Source organism: Protobothrops mucrosquamatus, unplaced genomic scaffold, assembly GCF_001527695.2.
Source record: "Protobothrops mucrosquamatus isolate PMUCROS unplaced genomic scaffold, P.Mucros_1.0 scaffold_70, whole genome shotgun sequence".
Taxonomy (NCBI): Eukaryota; Metazoa; Chordata; class Lepidosauria; order Squamata; family Viperidae; genus Protobothrops; species Protobothrops mucrosquamatus.
This window is the reverse complement of record NW_015386146.1, coordinates 141,123-164,317: the sequence shown is the minus strand read 5'-3', so window position 1 is coordinate 164,317 and position 23,195 is coordinate 141,123. Positions and strand designations below refer to the sequence as shown.

Below are 23,195 nucleotides of genomic sequence, written 5' to 3'. Positions count from 1 at the left end.
ATTTATAGTTTGATGGTCTGGTTACTGTATTGGCTGTTACTCTCAGTTCTGGAGAGAGACACCTTTCATTTTCTCAGTTGACTGTGCCAATCAGGTGAAAAACCTCTTTTAAATGGAGGAATTATTCTAACATATGCTCCATATGATAGAAATAGTCATCTTAGAGGAACACACTGGATTATTTTAAAAATTCCTGGGATAGACCTGTTTATTGCCTCCTCTGATGCTCAGATTAATCTCGCTTAACTGGATTGGAGTGTCTTCAGAACCTTTTGTGTTACTAAGATTGTGGTCTGAGAGATATTACACGGGGGCTAAAACGAGCAGAATCATTCTTGCCTTTTTGAATGAACCGTGTGTCGACAAAAAGCACAAAAGGGACAAACAATTTTGCATGCCATTCCGTGGCAAATTTTACTTCCTTTGGCTCCTAACGTTAGCATATTTCTAATCCAGATAAGATGAAGGCTTTGCAGAGATTTGCCAGTGTGCAGTTCTTTAAACGTACTCTACAATTATAGAAAATATATGTGATTAGTCTCCTTTTGATGAGAAAGTTGGAGTCATAATCTTCCGTCAATGTGTAAACTAGTCATAATGTCATTTTTTTTTCTGATGGAAAAATTTACATTGAATCAATCTCCCTGAAATAAAAAGACCGCTAAAATCTTAGTGTTGGCTAACACTCCCAGTATTTATTTAGCAAATTCAGTAGGATAACAGTTTTGAAGATTTTTCAAATATGGGAAAAGGAGATGTTTTGTACCTGTGTTCAGTGATGACGTAATTAGTACAAGTGAAGACCGTGATATATATATATAAATGAAATTGCTAGCTTTTTTTTCCCAGAAAGTAAAAAATAGATATATAAAATATTCCAGGTGAGAATATTCAGCATTAAACTGTTGTCCACAGTTCAGCAAATTTTTTCGTCCTGTTGTGGGGGGAGAACAAAGATACATAACATATAAAGATAATATATAAACAATTGCATTTTTCCCCCATCACAGCCAGTTTAGTTATGGGATGAACAGTGTATTTAGTGTAAGCACACCAACATACAATTTCTGCCTGCGTGTGTTAGGCGTGTTCTTAGGTTAATACTTAAAATTTGCCTTGGGTTATTTTTATGCATTTATTGGTTATTAAAGGAAGGTCTCGTTTAATAACCGTTTGTTTTAAGGACCGTTCGAAGTCAGGATTGCGCTAAAAATGACTTGCCGCTGGTTCCCGCACTTCCAACTGACACAGTGCCCTGTGGTCACGTGATTATGATTGGGTTTAGCAACCCTCATTTGTGACACGTGCAGCGTGTCCTGTGGTCACATGATCCACCAGTTGCAACCTTCCAGCCAGCTTCCAACAAAATCTGGAGAGGCCGAGAAGATCACAAGTAGTTGGGCCTCTGATGCCTTGCTTAAAATGCCAAAACACAAGGTGGAACATTTTTGGCAATCGCAAAGGAAAGCATGGATTGTCCATCCCGTTTCTAAAGTTTGTTTACGAATCTCATTTACTGCAAGAACATCATCACCGAAATAATATGGACCTCCCTTTAGCCGTCTTGTGTTTAAAAACAATATCCAGGAAAGACTAGTAATGTTTTAGTAATTACAGTGTAGTTTGCAAAAAGGAATCTTTTTGCCTGTATCAGCTCAAACTAGAGCTGATACAGGCAAAAAAAAAAAAGATTCCTTTCTCCCATATTTGGGCCGACAGGGTGCACCAAACTCAAGATAATTCTTCTCCCCTGTCTCATAGCTGACAAAGTGAGAAAGAGCCTGTGGCCTAGAGGCTAATACATCTGCCTAACATGCAGACAGCCCAGGTTCGAATCTCAGAAGGGTATGTCTGGTTGAAAAGAATTAAAAAGTTCGAAATGGCTATTCCAGTTCTCCCTTAATTCTTTGTTAGCAATCCAAATTTTGAAAAACACATATATATATGTATGTATGTATGCCTGCAATTCCACATAAAATGTAATATTTTGGTTTAACTTACAGATTTTCCTTGAACACATTTGACGTAATCATTGCACTTTCGTTGTAAATTACATCTTGGCTACTCAATCCCAAAGACTCAAGTGCTAAAACATAAGAGAGAAATTTTTTTTTTTCCTGAATGCATTGTTGCAGTATATACCACACCTAGTATAAACCTCCGTGCGTATCTGCTTAAAAGAAGGCCTCTACATTTGATTACAGCCTACATTCTTAAGACCATTTATTTCGTGTTTAGGTGGCTGCGATCATGTGATTCACACCAAAATCAGAGTTTGATGACCTACCTATTAAAAATCACCTAGCTGGATTCACACATCATGGCAAGCAACGGCTTGCTAAATATACCACAATTGCCTAGATTTATATACAACACTATTGCCGTAAACTGATTTCCAAATTAGAATGGCTGAATACATGGAAGATACTAAGCCGAAATGAGCAATTTTGAGGGGTTACTATGGGGTTTAAATCCAACCTCTTCTGGCTGGGAAGAAATATTAACCCAACAAAAATATTAGATATATAGGCATGTTTTTCAGCATCTGTTTATGGGAAATCAAATAGAAATAACTATTTTTATTTAAACAAGGCCCTTCTTTGCAGCTATAAAATAGAGAAGTCAATAGAAACTGATCGTGGATTAGACAGTTCTTATATCTAAATGTGTGTATACAGAAATACATGGTTTACACTGCTTATTTATACAGCAAACAGATGGAGGCAGATTAAAAAAACGTAAAAAGTGGTGATTTAGCTTATGTTTTGCTATGTGAATTCTGCTTTTTATATATATATAAATAATTGTGTTACTAAATGGAAAGTTAAAAACTCATTAGATAGACTTAAAAACAGTAAAATAATTAAATGTAAAGCAACTACAAGTATTTCTATAGACTCATCCTGAACTTTCTGCTACCGCAAAGGGCCTTTTTAAAAAAAATATCATTTGCCATCCCTGGCATAAAGAAATACATCCATATTCTGTCAGGATCTAAACAAAGAAAAATTAAGTTGGTCTGAAAATGCAGCTCACTCACAAGAACCTTTTTGTTTTGTTTTGTTTTTTTGGCTTAGCCTTATCAACTGCAGGAGATAATCTTAACTAAAAGTTTCAGGATGGAATAGAGATGACTCTTGTCATCCTGCCTATTTATACAGGGAGTCCTCAACTTAGGACCACAATTGAGCCCAAAATTTATGTTGCTAAGAGATAAATTTATTAAGTGAGTTTTGCCCCATTTTTTGACTTTTCTTGCCACATTTGTTAAGTGAATCACTGCAGTTGTTAAATTAGTAACACGGTTGTTAAGTGAATCTGGCTTCCCCATTGACTTTGCTTGTCAGAAGTTGCAAAAGGGGATCACATGACCCAGGGACACTGCGACCGTCATAAATGTGAGTCAGTTGTCAAGCATCCAAATGTAAATCACGTGACCATTGGGATGCTGCAACGGTCCTAAGTGTGAAAAATGGTCCTAAGTGACTCTTTTTCAGCGCTGTTGTGATCACTAAATGAATTGTTGTAAGCTGAGGACTACCTGTACAGCTTCTGCTAAATTTCTGCTTCCTTGCCCAGGAAATGGTGAGAGCCTAAGGCAGTTTTATAGCACACACCCGTGTAGCAATCTAAAATCTCCTGAGAAAGAAGTCTGTATTTTTCTAGATAACTTTTCTTTGTTTTCTGGAAGAAGATACATCAGACATTGTAATGCTGTGTAAAGGGCACTTTGCTAGCCAAGCCGCTGGTATATTTACAAACAAATCTGTTGGATTTTTGAATAAGAATTTAAATTATCGTTACATTGGTTAGGAAACTGAAGACACTCTTTTTCAGGTTTTCGGTTAGCAATGGAAGACATAAAAAGACGGAGACGAAGTTCATAAGATCCGAAGAAACACCAACCTCCTTTGTATTGTACTACATTTATGTAGCCTTCGCCTCCAACATCTATCATATCGAACATTGCATCCAAGTTTGACTCGTCCATAAGGTTGGGATAATCAGCACTAGACGCTTTGGCAATCTTTACTTTTTCCAGCGTCTTGATCAAAAATTCTCTCGGTCTTTCTGAAAAAGCAAAAAGATTGGTCACGTCATTATCCACGCCAAACCGTATTGTTAAAATATAGATCTAAAACGCCAGCTTAGCCTAACGCAGGGGACTCCAAACTTGATGACTTTGAGACTTGTGGACTTCAACTCCCAGAATTCCCCAGACAGGCATGAATTCTGGGAATTGTAGTCCACCCATCTTAAAAGCTGACAAGGTTGAAAATCGCCAGCTTAGCCTAACACAAGGGTCTCCAACCGTGGTGACTTTTAAGACTTCAGGACTTCAACTCCCAGAATTCTTTAGGCAGCATGAATTCTGGGTGTTCTAGTCCACCCATCTTACAAGTTGACAAGGGACTTTGACTTGTGGGCTTTAACTCCCAGAATTCCCCAGCCAGCCATGAATTCTGGGAGTTGTAGTCCATCCATCTTAAAAACTGACACGGTTGAGATAGGCCAGCTTAGCCTAACACAAGGGTCTCCAACCTTGGCAACTTTTAAGACTTGTGGGCTTCAACTCCCAGAATTCCCCAGGCAGCCAGGAATTCTGGGAGTTGTAGTCCACCCATCTTAAAAACTTTGACACGGTTGACATAGGCCAGTTTAGCCTAAGGCAAATTTCTCCAACCTTGGCAACTTTTAAGACTTGTGGGCTTCAACTCCCAGAATTCCCCAGGCAGCCATGAATTCTGGGAGTTGTAGTCCACCCATCTTAAAAACTGACACGGTTGAGATAGGCCAGCTTAGCCTAAGGCAAATTATTCACACATTAGGCCAGGAGTCTCCAAACTTGGCCACTTTTAAGGCTTGTGGACTTCAACTCCCAGAATTCCCCAGCCAGCCATGCTGGCTGGGGAATTCTGGGAGTTGAAGTCCACAAGACTTAAAAGTGGCCAAGTTTGGAGACTCCTGGCCTAATGTGTGAATCCCTCACAGGTCATCTCTGAGGCAACGAGTGCCACCAAGGGAGCCATGCAGAAAACCCTCCTTTTTTAAAAAATAAAAATAAAAAAAGCAACCCCCATTTTTCTAGCTTTATACTCCGCGCAGGGCAAGTCCGCCTTGTCTTCCCTCCGTGCCAGCCTCTCACCCGGCCGGTGATACAGCAGCAACGAGGTCAAACTATACAAAAGTTCGGGGATTTTGTGCTGCGCCAGGTACCCCCGGCCCTCCGTTTCTCGGTCCATCGCCGTTGCTAGGCGACGGCCCAGAACGCGCCGGCCACGTGACGCGGGAAGGCGGAGCGCTCGGCCAATCAGTTCGCCCGCCCGGTTCTGGGCTTTGGGTTGTGAGGGAAGGGCGACGAATGATGACGACGGCAGGAGGGGCGTGGCCTCCGGTCCAAAAGCACTCCGCGCGTGTGGCCCGGGCAAGAGGCGCTGTTGCCCTGTTTAACGACCTGCCAATGTTAAAATTTGCAAGATTTGCCCCCCCAAATGCTGAAGTTATTAAAGATCCGAGCGCACAATAAAAGCACTTTTGTGCATTGGGCGATCTGTCTTCTCTTGGCCAAGAAGGAACGTGTGAACGGATCTTAAACCCCAGCTGACACGGATGCTGCATGAGAATTGGTCTTATTAATAATAATAATAAGTACCAGTAATAAGTACCAATACTAATAATAATGGTACCAATAGCAATAGGCGCCTTGGGTGCAATCCCAAAACAACTGGAGCACCACTTGAACACCATTGGCATTGACAAATTCGCCATTAGTCAATTGCAAAAGGCGGCCTTACTAGGAACTGCTTCCATCCTGCGACGAGATCTGTGATACCATCAAACATCCACATCTGCCTATCCCAGGTCCTTGGGAAGGACTCGATAGGTAGACAAAAAATTCCAAATCCAGTCTGATTAGAATAGAATAGAATAGAATAGAATAGAATAGAAAATGGAATGGAATGGAATGGAATAGAATAGAATAGAATAGAATAGAATAGAATAGAATAGAATAGAAAATGGAATGGGAATGGAATGGAATGGAATGGAATAGAATAGAATAGAATAGAATAGAATAGAATAGAATAGAATAGAATAGAATAGAATAATGAATAGAATAGAATAGAATAGAATGTGAAATGGAGAAAATAGAATATAGAATGGAATGGGAATAGAATATAATAAGGAATGGAACAGAATAGAATGGGAATAGAATATAATAGAATAGAGAATGGAATGGGAATAGGAATAGAATATAGAATGGGAATAGCATAGCATAGATTAGAATATAGAATGGAATGGGAATAGAATAAGGAATGGAATAGAATACAATAGAATATAGAATGGGAATAGCATAGAATAGAATATAGAATGGAATAGTATAGAATGGGAATAGCATAGCATAGAATAGAATATAGAATGGAATGGGAATAGGGATAGAATAGAATAGAAATGGAATAAGAATTAGAATAAGAATAACAGAGTTGGAAGGGCCCTTGGAGGTCTTCTAATCCAACCCCCTGTTTAGACAGGAAACCTATATCATTTCAGACAAATGATTGTCCAATTTCTTCTTAAAAGTGACTGAGCAGTGTACAAAACTCACAGCTGCAGACAGTCCTCGAGGTATAACCATTTATTTAGTCACCATTCGAATTTACCATGGCCTTGAAAAAAGTGGTTTATGACCAGAGGTCACATAACCAAATTTTGATCATGTGACCATGAAAATGCTGCAATGGTCATAAAGTGTAAAAAGCAGTCATAAGTCACTTTTTTTCAGTGCCGATGTAAACAATTGATCACAACAAATTATTGTAAATTGGGGACTACTTGTAGCGTGGTGTGGTAGGGTGATGACTCCAGCCATTATGACTTGGTTAAAATATCCTTATGAAACACAATACACACAATACACAAGGCTTGCCAATTATCTCGGCTTGTGTCGATTTAACGAGTTCTGGTTTTTTGAGAAGGCCTTGGTCAATCACCCTAGTGAAATCTGTCTGATCTATGATTGACACCTGGCTATGAAATGACCGGACAACCCTCCTGTCCATCTTTTTTGAAGATCAAAGGCCTTCCTTTCCTAAGAGTTGTCGGCTTTTGTACTTGGTCATTTGAGGCTTTTTGTACTTGGATGGTAACAATGGAGTCATCACCCAGGGATGACACTTCATATTGACGAGCAGAAATACTAAGTATATTTCCTTATTTTGGGAAGTGAATTTCTCTTTCAGGACAGATCCTAACAAAACCTTTCACCGAGTTGTGTCAAGGCTTGTAATTTTTCCCAGATAACCCTGGAGCGTTTTCTTTTTACAAAGCAATAAAGTGTTGCGTGTGTTTTTTCTTAGAAACATATAAATTATTTTATTTACAAAGCCATGTTACAAATAATAATAATAATAATAACAATAATAATAATAAAGCAAAACCAACAAGTAACAAAAGAAATACAATCGCCCACTGGAGAATATCTCCAGGCCTGGGTGCTAAACCATGGCAGTATCACTCAAGATACACATTTTGTTCTTTATTTTCCCTTTTCTCAAAACTGTAAGTCATAAATTTTACTATTTACATCTACTTTCGACACTTACAATTATCACAAGCATGGAATGGGTTTTCTCAGATACCGCTAAATACATCATAAAAGGTGCAGAAGAAGGAAAATAGTGTTACAAAATATGGGTCCGTAGAAAAGAAATGGGACTGTACACATATGGCAATATTTTTTTTTTTTAGAATGATTGGACGTGCTATTTTTAAAAGTCTTCCCGAAAAGGATTCTAAAATCTGCAGTAGGAAAGCATAATTGAGGAGGTGCAAATTTCACTTCTGTGCAACAGAATTTTATTTATTTATTTATTTATTTCCCATGACCGACCAGCTATGTAAAACCCAAAAGTTTTTATTTAAAGTGCCATGGGTAAAACAGCATAACAAAATAGAAGGTGTAGATAGAAAAATTTCTTTTCTTCTTTTTTTTAAACAAGAGTTCACTGAGAATCGGCAATAATAGAATATGCTGTATAAACTATTCTCTACAAAGGTTGATCGGCACTATGTACAATTGTTAACATCGATACAAAAGAAGGCATATCCAAGTTATCCGAGTTGCTTTTTTAATTTTTATTTCTTATTTTTTAAAATATGGCTGACGGGCCTAGGCATTGCGTTGATGTGTAACGACCAAAGCTTCTGTGCCTCTATTGCTGGAAATCACGTCTTCTGAAGAGTTGGGTGTGTAGAAGGGAAAATGGTTGGAAAGAGGGGTGGGTGGGGAAACCCAACTGTTTAACAAATGCTACACTACAATACAGGCTGGTCTAGTCCATTTCCATTTTTAAAACCGCACTATATATACCATTTTAGTATATATAAATTAAATGACCTTTTTTAAAAAAAAAAAATGTGATGGGACAAAATGTGGAGGGCTGTATTTAATACTTAGCTTTCCAAAACGCTGTGAGATCTAACGTCACGGAAAATGAAAAGTTAAATACACGTTATTCCAAAGCACCCCCACATATCCAGCTTTCTACATAATAGATGCATGTTAAGCTAAGGAAGTCTTGACGTTATTAAATTGTTCCTTCAGCAGCCAAATTCATAATCGTCGTACGTTTTTCCCCCCTCAAAAATATAGAACAGCAGTTCGATCATTGGAGCGTTGTTCTGCTACTGAAATTTGATAACTCCTGCAGCTATACAACACAAAATAAATTAGTTTTTAAAAAACAAGGCTCTGTTCCTACAACCAAAGACCAAAAAATTGTGCAAAAATAAAGATATGTACATTTTGTTTTTCAATCTGAAGAATGTACAATAAAACGCAACTCAAAATACATGAAAAATACAACCATATTTTCTTAAGTTTCACATCGCTCATGAAACTTCTCTTGTCACTTTCCAAGTATAAGAAAACATAAATTACAATAACATTATAAAAATTATTTTTGAGAATATTTTCTAATTTCCCCCAAGAGGCCTAGCCTTGTTTACCGTTGGTTCAACATTTTTCTATGTTTTAAAATCTGCCCTAAGCCTTTACTTGAAAAGGGAAGAAGCTAATAAACTATTTGCATTCATTTTCATTTCTCCCCAAGATGTAAATAAACCTGCGTATAAGTGCACTTTTAATTCTGTAGAAATAAAAGTTAATTCCTTCGTAGTAATTTTGTAGTACCTTAGTAGAATTGGTTTCCTGATTACAAAAGATCTACTTTCGTTTTAAAAAAATCAGTAATTCCTGTAAAAACATTGTCAGTGCAATTTAACTGATGCAAATTCAGTATGTCCGACTTCTGTTTTTGCAAAGGACAGCAATCCTTCTCTTGGCCCCTTCACCTAAGTATGAGGACATGGTCACACAATATTCCTATTAATATTGGCAATAATAGCCAGATGCATTAACCCTTCAGTGTGTTGAAAGGATCTAGAACACTGACACTGGATGCGTAAGTCAGCAAAATTAATGGACACTTTCTTTTCATCCCGAGGACAATAATTCATACAGAAGTTACTGCAAATTTGAAACAATAGCTTTGCTCAATCTATCCTTTTTATCACACGTGGTATTACTTCGAAATGTCCACTGCTCCCGTTGTGGCGAGAAACTAAAAAAAAAGAGGAGAAAACGCAACAATTTCCTTCTAAAGGCATTAATTAAAATCAAGCCCGATTGCACAGATCAGAGGCCAACACATGTAAGAAATTAAAGTAAGCCATGACTACAATTTTATGGAGGAAAAAAAAGGAGAGATTTTAATACAAAATTACGAAAAAAAAATCTGCAGGACACAAGAAACCCAATAAGCTGGCTTGGAGAAGGGCTGCAAAAAATATAGAGATGGTTTGTTCTCCTTATCATGGAAGAGTCCTTATCCGCCCAGGCCGATTTAATGTTTTCTGAAAGAGAAAATCAACAGTTCGTCTTAAATGACAACGGGGATTATGACAATTTTAAAAAAAAAACACAAAAACATAAAATCCAGCAGTCTAAAGATACCGCTAGTCCTCGCCAGTTCATTTAGCGGCCGTTCAAAGCTACAACGGTGCTGAAATAACTGTCTTATTACTCTTTTTCACTCTTATGAACATTGCAGCATCTCCATGAACATGTGATCAAAATTAAAACACTTGGCAACTGACTCATATATATGACGGTCGCAGCGTCCCGGGGAGTCACGTGATCTCCTTTTGCAACGTTCCAAGAAGCAAAGCCGATGGGGGGGGAAGCCAGTTTCACTTAACAATCGTGTTGCTGACTTAACCAACTGCAGTGAATCACTTTGCAACTGTGGCTATAAAGGTCGTAAAACGGGGCAAAGCTCATTTAAACAAATGTTTCCTTTAGCCACAAAAAATCTGGGGCTCAATTGGGGTCCTAAGTCAAGGACTGCCTGTATGCTTTTAGCACATCTCAATTCTGCTTTTCTTTAGGAAACCAAAAAAAGCCAACACAGTGCTAGGCTGCATGAACAGAGGGATAGAATCAAGATCACGTGAAGTGTTGTTAATACCACTTTACAACACCTTGGTAAGGCCACACTTGGAATACGGCGTCCAGTTTTGGTCACCACGATGTAAAAGAGATGTTGAGACTCTAGAAAGAGTGCAGAGAAGAGCAACAAAGATGATTAGGGGACTGGAGGCTGAAACATATAAGGAACGGATGCTGGAATTGGGCGTGTCTAGTTTAATGAAGAAAAGGACGAGGGGGGACATGATAGCAGTCTCCTAGTATCTCAGGGGCTGCCATAAAGAAGAGGGAGTCAAGCTATTCTCCAAAGCACCGGAAGGCAGAACAAGAAAAAACGGATGGAAACTAACCAAACCAACCTAGAACTAAGGAGAAATATCTTGAGTTAGAACAATTAACCAGCGCTGCACATAGTAATCGGATATAATTGCTCTTCCCATCATTTTTTAATTTCAAGGCATTCACAAAAAGAACCAGCCAAGGATTCATAAACTTGGAAGGGACATTTCTTTGCGATTGTGGTTCATTACAGGTTGCTCATAGGTGTGCAAAGGCAGATTATGCACCAAATTCTAGATAAAGTGAAGGTTGGGTGGATGGCAATTATTCAAGGTTTCTAACAATTGCTGGGAATGTGTATCTTTGTCACAGAACCAGCGTTTTATAATTGTTCCCTAAAATGACTTAAGTCTTTAAAGCAGTGGTTCTCAACCTTTTTAATGCCGCGACCCCAACCGGTCGTAAGTTGAGGACTAAACCGGTCGTAAGTTGAGGACTAAACCGGTCGTAAGTCGAGGACTAAACCGGTTGTAAGTCGAGGACTACCCAACCGGTCGTAAGTCGAGGACTTTCCCTGCCCGGGAGCGCCGCACATGCGTGGTTCCGCCCCCTGCACCGGCCGAGGCGTAGCTGGCAAGCGGCAGAGACGGAGCAGGCCGACCACCAGCTGGCCCAGCCCAAGGGAGGTAAGGCACCCGCCGGAAAAGGGAAAAAAAAATGGCGGACAAAAAAAATGGCGGACAAAAAAATGGCGGGCAGCCTTGCTTGGCAACCCCAGTGAAATGGTCGATCGACCCCAAATGGGGTCCCGACCCACAGGTTGAGAACCACTGCTTTAAAGAATACTTAATGGTTACACTAAATGTTTTAGTCCAAAAGCTGGGGGGGAAAGTACATAAGCCTCATCTTTCCAAAAATGCATGGTTAAATATACATCTAGGACAGGGGTAGGCAACCTTGGCCCTTTTATGACTCGTGGACTTCAACTCCCAGAATTCCTGAGCCAGCCATGCTGAGGGGAAAGGGAAAGGGTTTCCAAGCTGAGCCATGCTGGCTCAGGAATTCTGGGAGTTGAAGTCCATGAGTCATAAAAGAGCCAAGGTTGCCTACCCCTGGACTAGGACTTTGTACAAATGGGTAAGGATGTGAGTTTGTTTGGAAAAGGACATTATTACACAGATAGTCCTCGGGTTATGACCGTACTGGAGCCTGCTTTAAAGCTTAAAGATTTAAACCAGCATCCTGAATAATAATGTTCAGTTAAAAGTTTTTCAGTTTCTGTTTTTATGGTTTTTATAGCCAGCGGCCCGGAGCTGTGTTTAAAAGCGGACAGCTGTACAAATCTTTTAAATAAATAAACATAATAAAAGTCATGGACTTGCTAAGATAAACCACCTTTGTTAACCATAATACAGCAATTAAGCGATGCACATTATGACTTAAATATAATTTAAAAACACAACAACAACACAAACTCACTTGTTTGTTGTGCATTAGATTTGATGTACTTGAAGGACTGGACTGGGACAGAGCTATACCACTGTTTTTTCCAATCTGCAAAGCGACAAACAAACAAAAAAAGGCCTTTATTTCCACTAGTTTCTGCATTTCATTGGAACAGAGTTTTCAGGTGTTTTTTTTTTTTTTTTAAAAAAAACCAATTATTCTTAAAAATATTAAAGGGTGGCTTATTTCCAGCAATCTATTCTAAGATACAAAAAAAAATGCTGTCATAGGATGTTTCAGTCCTAAAATGGATCGTGCTGAGTTTTCCTGGAATTTCTGGAAACCTCAAAAGGATCTCGTTGGAGTTCAAACCCCGAAGACTGACTTCTTCTAAGATCACACAAAGTATTAGTACTGCTTTATAAAACTTTAGTAAGACCACACCTGGAATACTGCAGCCAATTTTGGTTGCCATATCACAAAAAAGAGGTTGAAAGTTTGGGAAAAAAATCAGAGAAGAGCAATTAAGAGGATCAAAGGCCTGGAGACTAAAACATATGAAGAACGGCTGTAGGACTTGGGTTTGGCTGGTCTAAAGAAAAGAAGAAATGGGGGGGGACGACACATGATAGCAGCATTCCAGTATCTCAGGGGTTGCCACAAAGAAGAAGGAGTCAAGCTATTCTCCAAAGCCCCAGAGGGAAGGACGAGGAACAATGGTTGGAAACTGATCAAAGAGAGAAGCAACCTGGAATTAAGGAGAAACTTCCTGACAATGAGGACGATTAACCAGTGGAACAGAAGTTGCCTCCAGAAATCGTGGGTGCTTCATCACTGGGGGTTTTTAAGAAGAGGCTAGACAGTCACTTGTCTGACAGGGGCTCCTGATTGAGCAGTGGGTTGGACTAGAAGACCTCCATGGTCCCTTCCAATTATTCTATTCTATTCTATTCTAATTCTATTCTATTCTAATTCTATTCTAATTCTATTCTAATTCTATTCTATATTCCAATATCTATTCTATTCTATTCTATTCTATTCTATTCTATTCTATTCTATTCTATTCTATTCTATTCTATTCTATTCTCCAATATCTATTCTATTCTATTCTCCAATATCTATTCTATTCTATTCTCCAATATCTATTCTATTCTATTCTATTCTATTCTATTCTATTCTAATTCTATTCTATATTCCAATATCTATTCTATTCTATTCTATTCTATTCTATTCTATTCTAATTCTAATTCTAATTCTATATTCCAATATCTATTCTATTCTATTTCTATTCTATATTTCAATATCTATTCTATTCTATTCTATATTCCAATATGTATTCCATTCCATTCCACTCTACTGTTCTATTCCACTTACCGTCCGAGAGATGGCGTTGTTTGGCGTATCTGGCACAGGAGAAATGAGATTGGCCGTGTTCTTTTTATGAACACTATTCATTCCAGGCATTTTAGTAATTTTACAGGCTTTGCTGCTGGCGCTCGAGTTCTTGCGCTTTTTCCCTTCCGATTTGTCAAAACAAAGGGGTAGCGAAGAGACGGCGTTGTGCGGGGCGAAGGAATGGTCCGCCAAAGGGTGCACCAGGGAAGGGACCGACAAACCGGAAGGGTCAATACTGCTCACGACGATGCTCATGTGTTTCACCGAGTCCGCCGCGCTACTCGAGAGCGGAGTCCGTCCTGAGGGCTCGGATTTGGCACTGAAGGGGCTTGTTCCGTTGTTTGCGTTGTGCACGGAGAGGCTGTTGTAGGAAGAGGCGGCCTGGTAAGAATTGAGGGTGGGACTGGGGTTCAAGACACAGTTCTTCCTGTGCGCCCCTGAAAACGAAGACGAGGAAGAAGTCTGGAAAGGTAACGAGGAAGAGGAGGAGGAGGAAGATGGCAGCTTTTTCTTTCTGTTACTAGAAGACTCGTCGCCGCTGCGGCACAAGATGTCTCTGACTTTGGAGGACTTGCTGGTTTTCGTTCTGGATGGCTTGTGAGACGGGGAAGGGATGACAGCCGGCAGAGGCGACAGGGCAGACGGCATCTTGAAGGTGGAGTCTACAATGCTCAAACTGGCGGCCACGTGCGGGAAGGCGGTGGCGTGGGACGTGATGGAACTGGTGTCCGACGTCGTCCCGAAAGGGGTGCTGGAGAGCATGGCGGACGTCATGACGTAAGAAGGAGGGGTTCTGGAGCTGACGGGCGCGGAGGGAATGTACGCCGAGGTGGGATTACTGAAAGGTTGAAGAACGGAGGCCGGGAAGGGGCTGCTGAGATGTGCTGCTGGGGACGGCATGGGACTATCCACGGCGGGAGGGATTTTCCTAAAGTATGGAAAGAGGGAAACACACGTTTGGGATAGAGACACTTTCCTTCAGTCCTACCCAGCATCCTTAGCTAACGAAGCAGAAAGAGCTTTCCTACAAGGATTAAGAAATAGGGATAGAGATAGATAAGACAGACAGATGTGGATGGATAGGGATAGACAGACAGACAGGTAGACAGGTAGGTAGGTAGACAGACAGGCAGGCAGGCAGGTAGATAGATATGGATGTGGATGGATAGGGATAATAGATAGATAGATAGATAGGTAGGTAGGTAGGTAGGTAGGTAGGTAGGTAGGCAGGCAGGCAGGCAGGCAGGCAGACAAACAGACAGATGTGGATGGATAGGGATAATAGACAGACAGACAGAGGTAGGTAGGTAGGTAGGTAGGTAGGTAGGTAGGTAGGCAGGCAGGCAGGCAGGCAGATAGATACATAGATATGGATGTGGATGGATAGGGATAATAGACAGACAGACAGAGACAGAAGTAGGTAGGTAGGTAGGCAGGCAGGCAGGCAGATACATAGATATGGATGTGGATGGATAGGGATAATAGACAGACAGACAGACAGAGATAGGTAGGTGGATGGATGGATGGATGGACAGAGATACAGATAGACAGACAGACAGACAAGCAAGCAAGCTTTCCTCAAAATGTAGCTAATATTTTATTACTTTTATGATTACTAAAATTATTCCCATTCACCAATGTTACTATTCTCCTTGCTTTGGCATTAGAATTACACATTATTTATTTACGCACACTATTTTTTCCCCCACAGAATACTATTGTTTAAGTTAGCATTTTCTCTGCCACTCAGTCATTTAAATTGCGAGTTGGACAGCAAATAAATTTGATAAATAAATAACGATAAGCCTTAAAACAAAAAAACAAAAAAAACCCATCTAGACAACACAGATATACTTACTTCCACATTTGTGAGTTTAAGTGTTTTTCTACCATAGAATTTAGCGCTAGCCGAAAATGATCCCATCTCCTGTCAAATACGTAGTATCCTCTTCCCATCAAGTGACTTCCAAATGAACAGAACTAGGAAAGGGGGGGGGGGGAATAAAGAGAGCACACTCTTTTAATCACCACATTAATCCATCTTTGCATTCTAAGTGTTGGTTAAACTGTGGCCTTGCTAGTAACATTATTGTAGGAAAGAATGGCATGGTTCCCCCTCTTTAACAGGATTTGGAAAGTGTGGGAGAAGGAGCGGCAGAACGTGGGGGCAGAGTGAAAAGAGGCATCAGCCTAGAATCCCTGCGTAGCCACAAGCAAACTACAGTAGTGGCCAAAATTGTGGAAACCTTTTGGGAAAAGTGTACCGTAGAAATGCCACCTTTGGTTAAATTTCCACCCATTTTTCTTCTAATTTCTTTATAACTGTAGCCTTGTTCACTTAATGATATTATTTTACATCGCTTTCTGGGTGACCAGTCAAGTCTTTGCACCATGACTTTAATTTTATTACGTTTTACAAGCTCACTAAATGAAAGAACACAAAAAAAAACCCAACCAACTTGATAGCGATCCCATAACACACTGACAAATGTCCTCCTCTCGGCTTCAATACAGGACATCAATAACCGAATCCTACTGTGATCTGATTGGCTCATGGCCAAAACAAGATGACACCTGATTGGCTCTCTAAACACTCACGCTCATTGGCTACAATCAGATGAAGGAAAGCTACGTGAGATCAACCTGAGCAAGTTGTGCTTCCTTTTTCTGGTTATTTTGCTATAACTTTTCATAGAATACAGTACAGATAATTGAACAAATGTGGTTGCATTACATTCTTGATTAAATTATCTTTCCATTGATATATCATTTTATGGTACTACTCCCCCCAAAAAGTGGTGTTATTAGCCATCCAACCTCACAAATGCACTTTTCCCAAAAGGTTTCCACAATTTTGGCCACTACTGTAAGTTCAACCTCCCTTGAATGCCGTTGATCCTTATCTAACCCCAAGCAAGTGCGGTTAGTTAAGACGATTCTTGTGCATAAGCTTTTAGCGGTAAATCAGTTTAGTTGGACCGTCCTATGTAGACTTGGTCTTTCACGCCTGATAGACCTTCTCGCTCACATTTTTTCTGTCCAAATTGAAAAACCTGCTCCTTTGCGCCAACGCAATTTATAAACATTCGGCCAGTCAGAAATGCCGCCAATAAATAAAGATTACAAGGGGGGAAAAGAGAGAGAAAGGTACCCCAAGCGGCCGAGGATGGTGCTCCGAATAGGAGCAGTCTAATTTTTCTGCTTCTTCAGATCCTTCTAGCTCTCCTTCGTCGCTGGATAATCTGCAGAGCAATTCTCCTCCCATCGCCGGAAGGGGCAATTCCGGTACGTTCCCGCTAGTGTGGTTTGAAGAGGTGCCGCTGTTTATGCTATTTGAAGAGGAGGATCTAGGAGAGGTTAAAACATCATGTCCATGAGCTGGGCGGCTAGATAAATTCGATAAAAAAATTTAAAAAATAAATAGATAAGTCACAGGACCACAATCAGCTCAGCGCTGAAAGTTCTACAGGTTATTCCCAGAAAGAAAGAAAAACTCCACTAAGAGTGTTAGCTTAAGAAGTAGCAGTCAGTTCCTTGGGAGACTGACCTCTGGAAAAATATCCCAAGAATTTAATTGTACGTACGGGGGTTGAAGTCAGAAAAACTTGAGTAAAAAGATTTCCTATAAAAGCTGAAACAAGTAGTGAAATTTAGCTGTGTTCTATGGTTCCGTTATCCATTTAAGTCCAATTTTAGTTGATTTACTATGGAACTCTAGTTTAAACGTTTGGGAGCTCTGAACATTAGATTTTCTGATGAATGGGGATAAAGGGAAATGTGGCTATTTAAAACTTGGAACTTATAAATATTAAACGTCAAATTTAAATATTAATGGAGAACTAAAAATTGGGAAAAACTAATTCGGACATTGATAAGTCTATAAAGATTGAACGTTAAAATAACCAGGATATGTATAAATTAAAAAATATTGATAAACGTAAAAAAGTTATTTTTATTTAATTGATATAATAAGAATTGTATTGGTTTAAACATAAGACAGTAAACACTAAGGGGAAAAGAGAGGAGATATTTAATGTAGTCGTCTGAAACTTGAACTAAAGAATATTTGCATGTGATTGAATTATCGATTAACTCAGCCGCCACGTTGCTTTTTAAATATTTAAATGTAAAACTAGAAAATCAATAAAAAAAATTTTAAACGTTGGGAACTCAACTGTTGAATTCTGGTTTCAGATACACGTAATCCTTGACTTACGACCACGAGCGAGCCCAACATTTCTGTTGCTACTTGAGAGCTGTTAAATGAACCTAGCCCCGTTTTACGACGCTGCAGTTGTTAAGTTACTAATAGGTTGTTAAGAGAATCCGGCTTCCCCATTGACTTGGCTCGCCAGAAAGTCGCAAAAGGGGATCGCGTGACCCAAGGGCACTGCGACCGTCGTAAATACGAGTCGCTGAATCGTATTCGCCAATCGTCTGAGTTTTAATCACGCGATCATGGGGAGGCTACAAAGGCTGTAACTGTGAAAAGTAATCGCGAGTCCCTTTTTTCGGTGCCGTTGTAACTTTGAACGGCCACTAAACAAGCCGTTGTAAGTCAAGGACTACCTGTACAAAGGACTTATGGCTTAAAGCCAGGTATTGCTCACCTGGGAAATACTGAGTTAGGCTGTCTAGATTTGGCAGGTGATGGTCCTTTAAGTTCTTGCCCAGAGTTCACGGAGGCTCCTGTGAGAGCATCGGGTCCTGATAGGGGTTGGCTTTGATGCGTTTCCCTTACGGGTTGCGGGTGTTCCTTCTCTTTTGTCACTTCTTTGTCCCGGGACCGTGCTTTGTGTTCAGCTAGAAGGATGTCGAACTGCTTTTTGCGCCCTAAAACTGCTCGCCGATAGTTGAGAGAATGCGTCTAAAATAAATAAATAAATAAATAAAATAAATAAATAAATAAATAAATAAATAAATAAATAAATAAATAAATAATAAAGGGGTTAAAATAATTAGGGTGAGGAATTCAAAGTTCTCGTTATTCGAAGCTTCTCTTTGAAATTCGGAGAGGTTCGATTCTTAGAGAAATTCAAAGTTTCTCTTTCTCTCATTCACTCTTCACATTAAGTAGGTCAGGATAATAATTTAATGGCTAAACAGCTTATGTAATGATGTAATGTAAGGTAAGGTGGATGATGCAATAATAGGAATGACTCAACGGCTGTGTGTATCCCTTTAAGAGTCTGAGTATAAAAGGGAAGGCTTTTTGCTGGAGTCTTTCTCATCTGTTCGACTGCTGTAACTGCTGTGTATTGGAGTTTGCTGTTTCACCACGTGTATGTATCTTGTTTCTAGTGTATATTGTAGATAGTGTAATATAAACCACCATTTAATATAAACCACTGTGTATTGTATTTGCTCCTGGGTTACCTCAGCGCAATAATTCCCTTCCCTCATTCTCCTTCCTGGTGGTGCAATGGTTAGAATGCAATCTCTGCCCACCACTTGGAGTTCGATCCTGACTGGCTCAAGGCTGACTCAGCCTTCCATCCTTCCGAGGTTGGTCAAATGAGGACCCAGATTGCTGGGGGGGGGGGCAAGATGCTAACATTGTAAACTGATCAGAAAGTGCTGTAAAGCACTATGAAGCAGTATATAAGCCTAAGTGCTATTGCAATGTTATTTCTTATGGGAAAAAACTGTTTGGTATTCATCAAATCTCCCAGAACAATTAACGATGAGTTCCGAAGTAGCCCTGTACTAGAATTCTGGGATTTGAATTTGAATTTTTAACTTTGCCCCAGTGACCTAAAGATATTCCAACAGAATAATAACTATAGCCTTCAGCAAAAACATCACAGGAATTATATTATATTTGAACCAGGAAGAAAGTTTACCTTGCAGGTGAGTGACCTCGTGCACGGTTTCTTTGTTTCGGGGTCCAAGACTCCACAGTGCTTATTTGGGTCAAACTCTCTTTCTGTTTAAAATACACAAATAGGTTCTTTAAAGGAAAAGCGACAACATACGGCGCATCAAAAGAGATGTGGGGAAATAGTGTATTTTCTCTAGCTAGGCTGGTTTCCTTCTACCCCATTTCCACTGAGACACCATGCAACAGATCTACACACAATCCAGGGCTCTCTAAGAAATCATTAGATAATCTGATCGTTAAGGATAAATGAATGTCAGCGTTCCGAAGAAACAAGTCTTGAAAGGATACCAAAAGGAGAGGCTCAAATAGATCTGCCTCCTGAACGGTCTGTGTGTAATATATAAGATCTCTATGGGGCCACACTTAATTGAGGTCACCTGATTATAAAAATTAGGCCATCAAGAAATTGTGAGGATCAGTGTTGTGATTCCTCGCCAGCCAGGGGACCCGGCAGCTGAGTCTGAGGAATCAAAGGAGGAGGAGGAGGGACCTGGAGTGTCCTCAGAGTTAGAGGAAGGCTCTGAGAAGTTCCAAGACTTACAGTCGGACGAGGAGCCTGGCCCCTCTACTCACGCTCAGGCTGAGACACAGCTGTGCTGGGAGCCTGAGTTGGACAGTGATGAAGAACAGCTGGGACAAATCCCGGATGCACGATTGCGCAGGCAAGAGAAATGAGTAGGGCAGAGGAATGCAATGGGGCAGCTCCAAAGGCAAAGGAGAAGGCATTAGGAAGCCACGCCTTGGCTGCATTATAAAAGGGACGGTATGGGAGGTGCTGGTTGCCGAAGGCAGCCGTTCGTGTTGAGGATCAAGTTTCCGTGAACTGTGTTTGTTTGCCTTGGACATTGACTCAGGTCTGTGAATAATAAAAGGGGATTGGTTTTTTCCTGTGGTTCGTGCCTGTTTCTTGGAAGAGGGGTTTCTCCTTGTGAGCATAACAAGGAATCACGTAGGCTGGGACAGAACAATCAGTTGCGATGGGCAGAGGAGGAGAGCAAGCTATGTCCCTATTGCTTAAAGAAAACATAGAGGCCTGTGTAGGTGTGTAACTACAGGTAACCCTCAATTTACAATTTACAATTTAGTGACCATTCAAAGTTACAACGGCACTGGAAAAAAAGTGAGTTACGGATTTTAGTTTTCTCTCCCTTCACTTTTAAACATGCAATCATAATTTTAAGGGTTAGTAACTCCTAGAGTGCATGACGGCCAGCTAAAATGCAACAAGCAAAGGGATGTCAGTATAACGGCAGACGCTAGACGAAACAAACCTTGGTTACAGTACAGGCAAGCACGAAGGTTCACATGAAAGGCAACGTTGACTGATGAAACATATAATGCGACACCTACCTTATCCAGATGTGGCCTTTCTCACTGCAGAAGAACTGACTGCTCTTATAGCCAAGGAGAGCCAGTGAGCAAGATTACCTACGTCTAATGGAAGCAGGGGGTTGGACTAGATGACCTCCAAGGTCCCTTCCAACTTTATTATTATTATTAAAATCCATTATTTATTGTCCAGATAAACTGGAGAGCAGTCAGAGGTTCCGCTGTTGCCATCGACAAAAGGAACCACCTTCTTGATTTTAGAGGATTTATACAGGTAGTCCTCAACTTACGACATTTCATTTAGTGACCGTTTGAAGTTAAAAAAAAAACAGCACTGAAAAAAGGGACGGGCGGCCGTTTTTCGCACTGACGACCGTGTGTCAAAATCTGGACCCTTGGCAACTGACTCGTATTTATGACTGTTGCAAGGTCCTCTTTCCCAAAGTCAATGGGAAAGCCAGGCTCGTTTAACAACCACGTCTCTAATTTCGTAACTGCAGTGATTCACTTAAAAAGTGTGGCAGGAAAGGTCGTAAAACGGAGCAAAATTCACTTAGCAAGTGTCTCACTTAGCAACAAAAACTTCAGGCTCCATTGTGGCTGTACACCAAGGACTACCTGTATCTCGTCTTCGCCAAAAAACAGTAGTGGCCAAAATTGTGGAAACTTTTTGGGAGAAGTGTATTTTTGAGGATGGATGGCTAATAACACCACTTTTTTGGGGGAGTACTACCATAAAATTATATATCAATGGAAAGATAATTTAATCAAGGATGTAATGCAACAAAGTCTGTTCAATTATCTGTACTGTATTCTGTGAAACGTTATAGCCAAATAACCAGAAAAAGGAAGCACAACTTGCTTAGGTAGATCTCAGGTAGCTTTCCTTCCTCTGATTGTAGCCAATGAGCATGAGTGTTTAGAGAGCCAATCAGGTGTCTTCTTGTTGTGGCGATGAGCCAATCAGATCACGGTAGGATTCAGTGATTGATGTCATGTATTGAAGCCGAGAGGAGGACATTTGTCGCGGTGTTATGTGATCGCTATCACATTGGTTGGGTTTTTTTGTGTTCTTTCATTTAGTGAGCTTGTAAAACCTAATAAAATTAAAGTCATGGTGCAAAGAGTTGACTGGTCACCCAGAAAGCGATGTAAAATAGTATTATTAAGTGAACAAGGCTACAGTTATAAAGAAACTAGAAGAAAAACGGGTGGAAACTTAACCAAAGGTGGCATTTCTACGGTACACTTTTCCCAAAAGGTTTCCACAATTTTGGCCACTACTGTATGTTGCCCACAAAATGGGAAGTCCAAGCCGAGCTGACCTCTCATTTTATTGATATTTTAAGGAGAAGCTGGACAAGAGCAGGTGGGGAGAGCAATCGGTTCCTTACAACAGCGAGGGCACATCCCTTGCCACTCCACAGCCGGCGGTCCTTAACGAAGAACGAGGGCGTCTCATTCAGTCATGCGACAGCGCTACTACTTACCCGAGACTCTCTTGTAAGACTTGCTACTGTTCTTAGTGCCATTTTGGTGCTTCTTGTCTAGGGATGGGACTATAACTCCTTTGCCGTTCAAAATCTTTTCGGGCGACGGCGGCACCGATTTGGATGTCAAAGCAGACTTAACTGGAGCAGGTGTGGTGGAGGAAGAGGCGGAGGAGGTGGTGGTGATGGCGGTAGTGGCCGTAGAGTTCATTTTAACATTGGCACCATCTGCCTTCACTAGATGAGGAATTTTCTCTAGACTGACTACCGGAACAGGAACACTGAAACACCAAAGGGGGGAAAAAAACAAGTCTTCAAGATGTATTTTCTGCACCGTCCTTGTGGTCAACTCATACCAGTTACCTTGCCTTCCTTCTACATGGAATGTCCTATTACACGTGACACTAACGCAGGAAGGTGACAAAAAGAGTTAAAATCTCAAAATTGGTTGACTGTGCAGTGTTCTTCTCTACCTTGTTTTTTTTTATAAAAAAGATAAACAATCTTTGATTTCATAAGACAGTTTGCAACATTAATCGCCTTTGTTTAAAGCAGCACTGAATGACAATCTAATTAAGAATATTTAGTAGCCAAGGACTAAAAACAGAGAAAGCTATGATAGCTCTCCGATAAGTTTTTCTAATGCAAGGCAGGCCCTTTTGTGCACTTCTGATATTTTTTAGGTGTGGTTATTTGTGTGTGTACACGTGTAAATATCCATTTCACACGAAGGCAGCAACTTTGCAGGCAGACGCCTCCCACCATTCCAGGACAATTCAGGAGTATAACGACGCGATATAATCAGATACAGAGTTAGTTCAGTGAAACATTTCTAGATATTAAAATGGCAGACAGATTGGAAAAAGGGGTGGAAAATGACAAGTGAAAA

The 23,195-nt window shown here is 40.3% G+C and overlaps 2 protein-coding genes across 2 annotated transcripts in view; both read right to left on the bottom strand.

Moving 5' to 3' along the window:
- Positions 1-673: 673 nt before the first annotated feature.
- Positions 674-5,264, bottom strand: EFCAB10 (EF-hand calcium binding domain 10). The gene is made up of 4 exons (XM_015813646.1): positions 5,147-5,264; positions 3,907-4,071; positions 2,002-2,086; positions 674-934 (listed from the first exon to the last, which is right to left on the bottom strand). Exons 1-4 carry the CDS (start codon positions 5,241-5,243, stop codon positions 898-900), a joined length of 384 nt encoding a protein of 127 aa, XP_015669132.1. The 5' UTR covers positions 5,244-5,264; the 3' UTR covers positions 674-897.
- Positions 5,265-9,792: 4,528 nt separating this feature from the next.
- ATXN7L1 (ataxin 7 like 1) overlaps positions 9,793-23,195 on the bottom strand; it is a 14,652-nt gene continuing 1,249 nt past the window's right edge. The window contains exons 2-9 of the mRNA XM_015813671.1: positions 22,307-22,587; positions 19,450-19,532; positions 18,217-18,473; positions 16,758-16,953; positions 15,465-15,586; positions 13,586-14,534; positions 12,245-12,319; positions 9,793-9,912 (exon numbers count right to left, since the gene is read on the bottom strand). Coding sequence (XP_015669157.1) covers positions 9,871-9,912; positions 12,245-12,319; positions 13,586-14,534; positions 15,465-15,586; positions 16,758-16,953; positions 18,217-18,473; positions 19,450-19,532; positions 22,307-22,587 — 2,005 coding nt within the window. The 3' untranslated portion in view covers positions 9,793-9,870. The remainder of the gene's footprint in view (positions 9,913-12,244; positions 12,320-13,585; positions 14,535-15,464; positions 15,587-16,757; positions 16,954-18,216; positions 18,474-19,449; positions 19,533-22,306; positions 22,588-23,195) is intronic.

Excerpts from the sequence above, each read along its gene's own strand:
- EFCAB10 (XM_015813646.1), bottom strand. The coding sequence starts at position 5,243 with ATGGACCGAGAAACGGAGGGCCGGGGGTACCTGGCGCAGCACAAAATC. Across the intron at positions 2,087-3,906 it reads TGTAGTACAATACAAAGGAG|CACTTGAGTCTTTGGGATTG; the intron begins GTTGGTGTTTCT and ends CTTATGTTTTAG. Across the intron at positions 935-2,001 it reads AATGTGTTCAAGGAAAATCT|GACGAAAAAATTTGCTGAAC; the intron begins GTAAGTTAAACC and ends CCCCCACAACAG.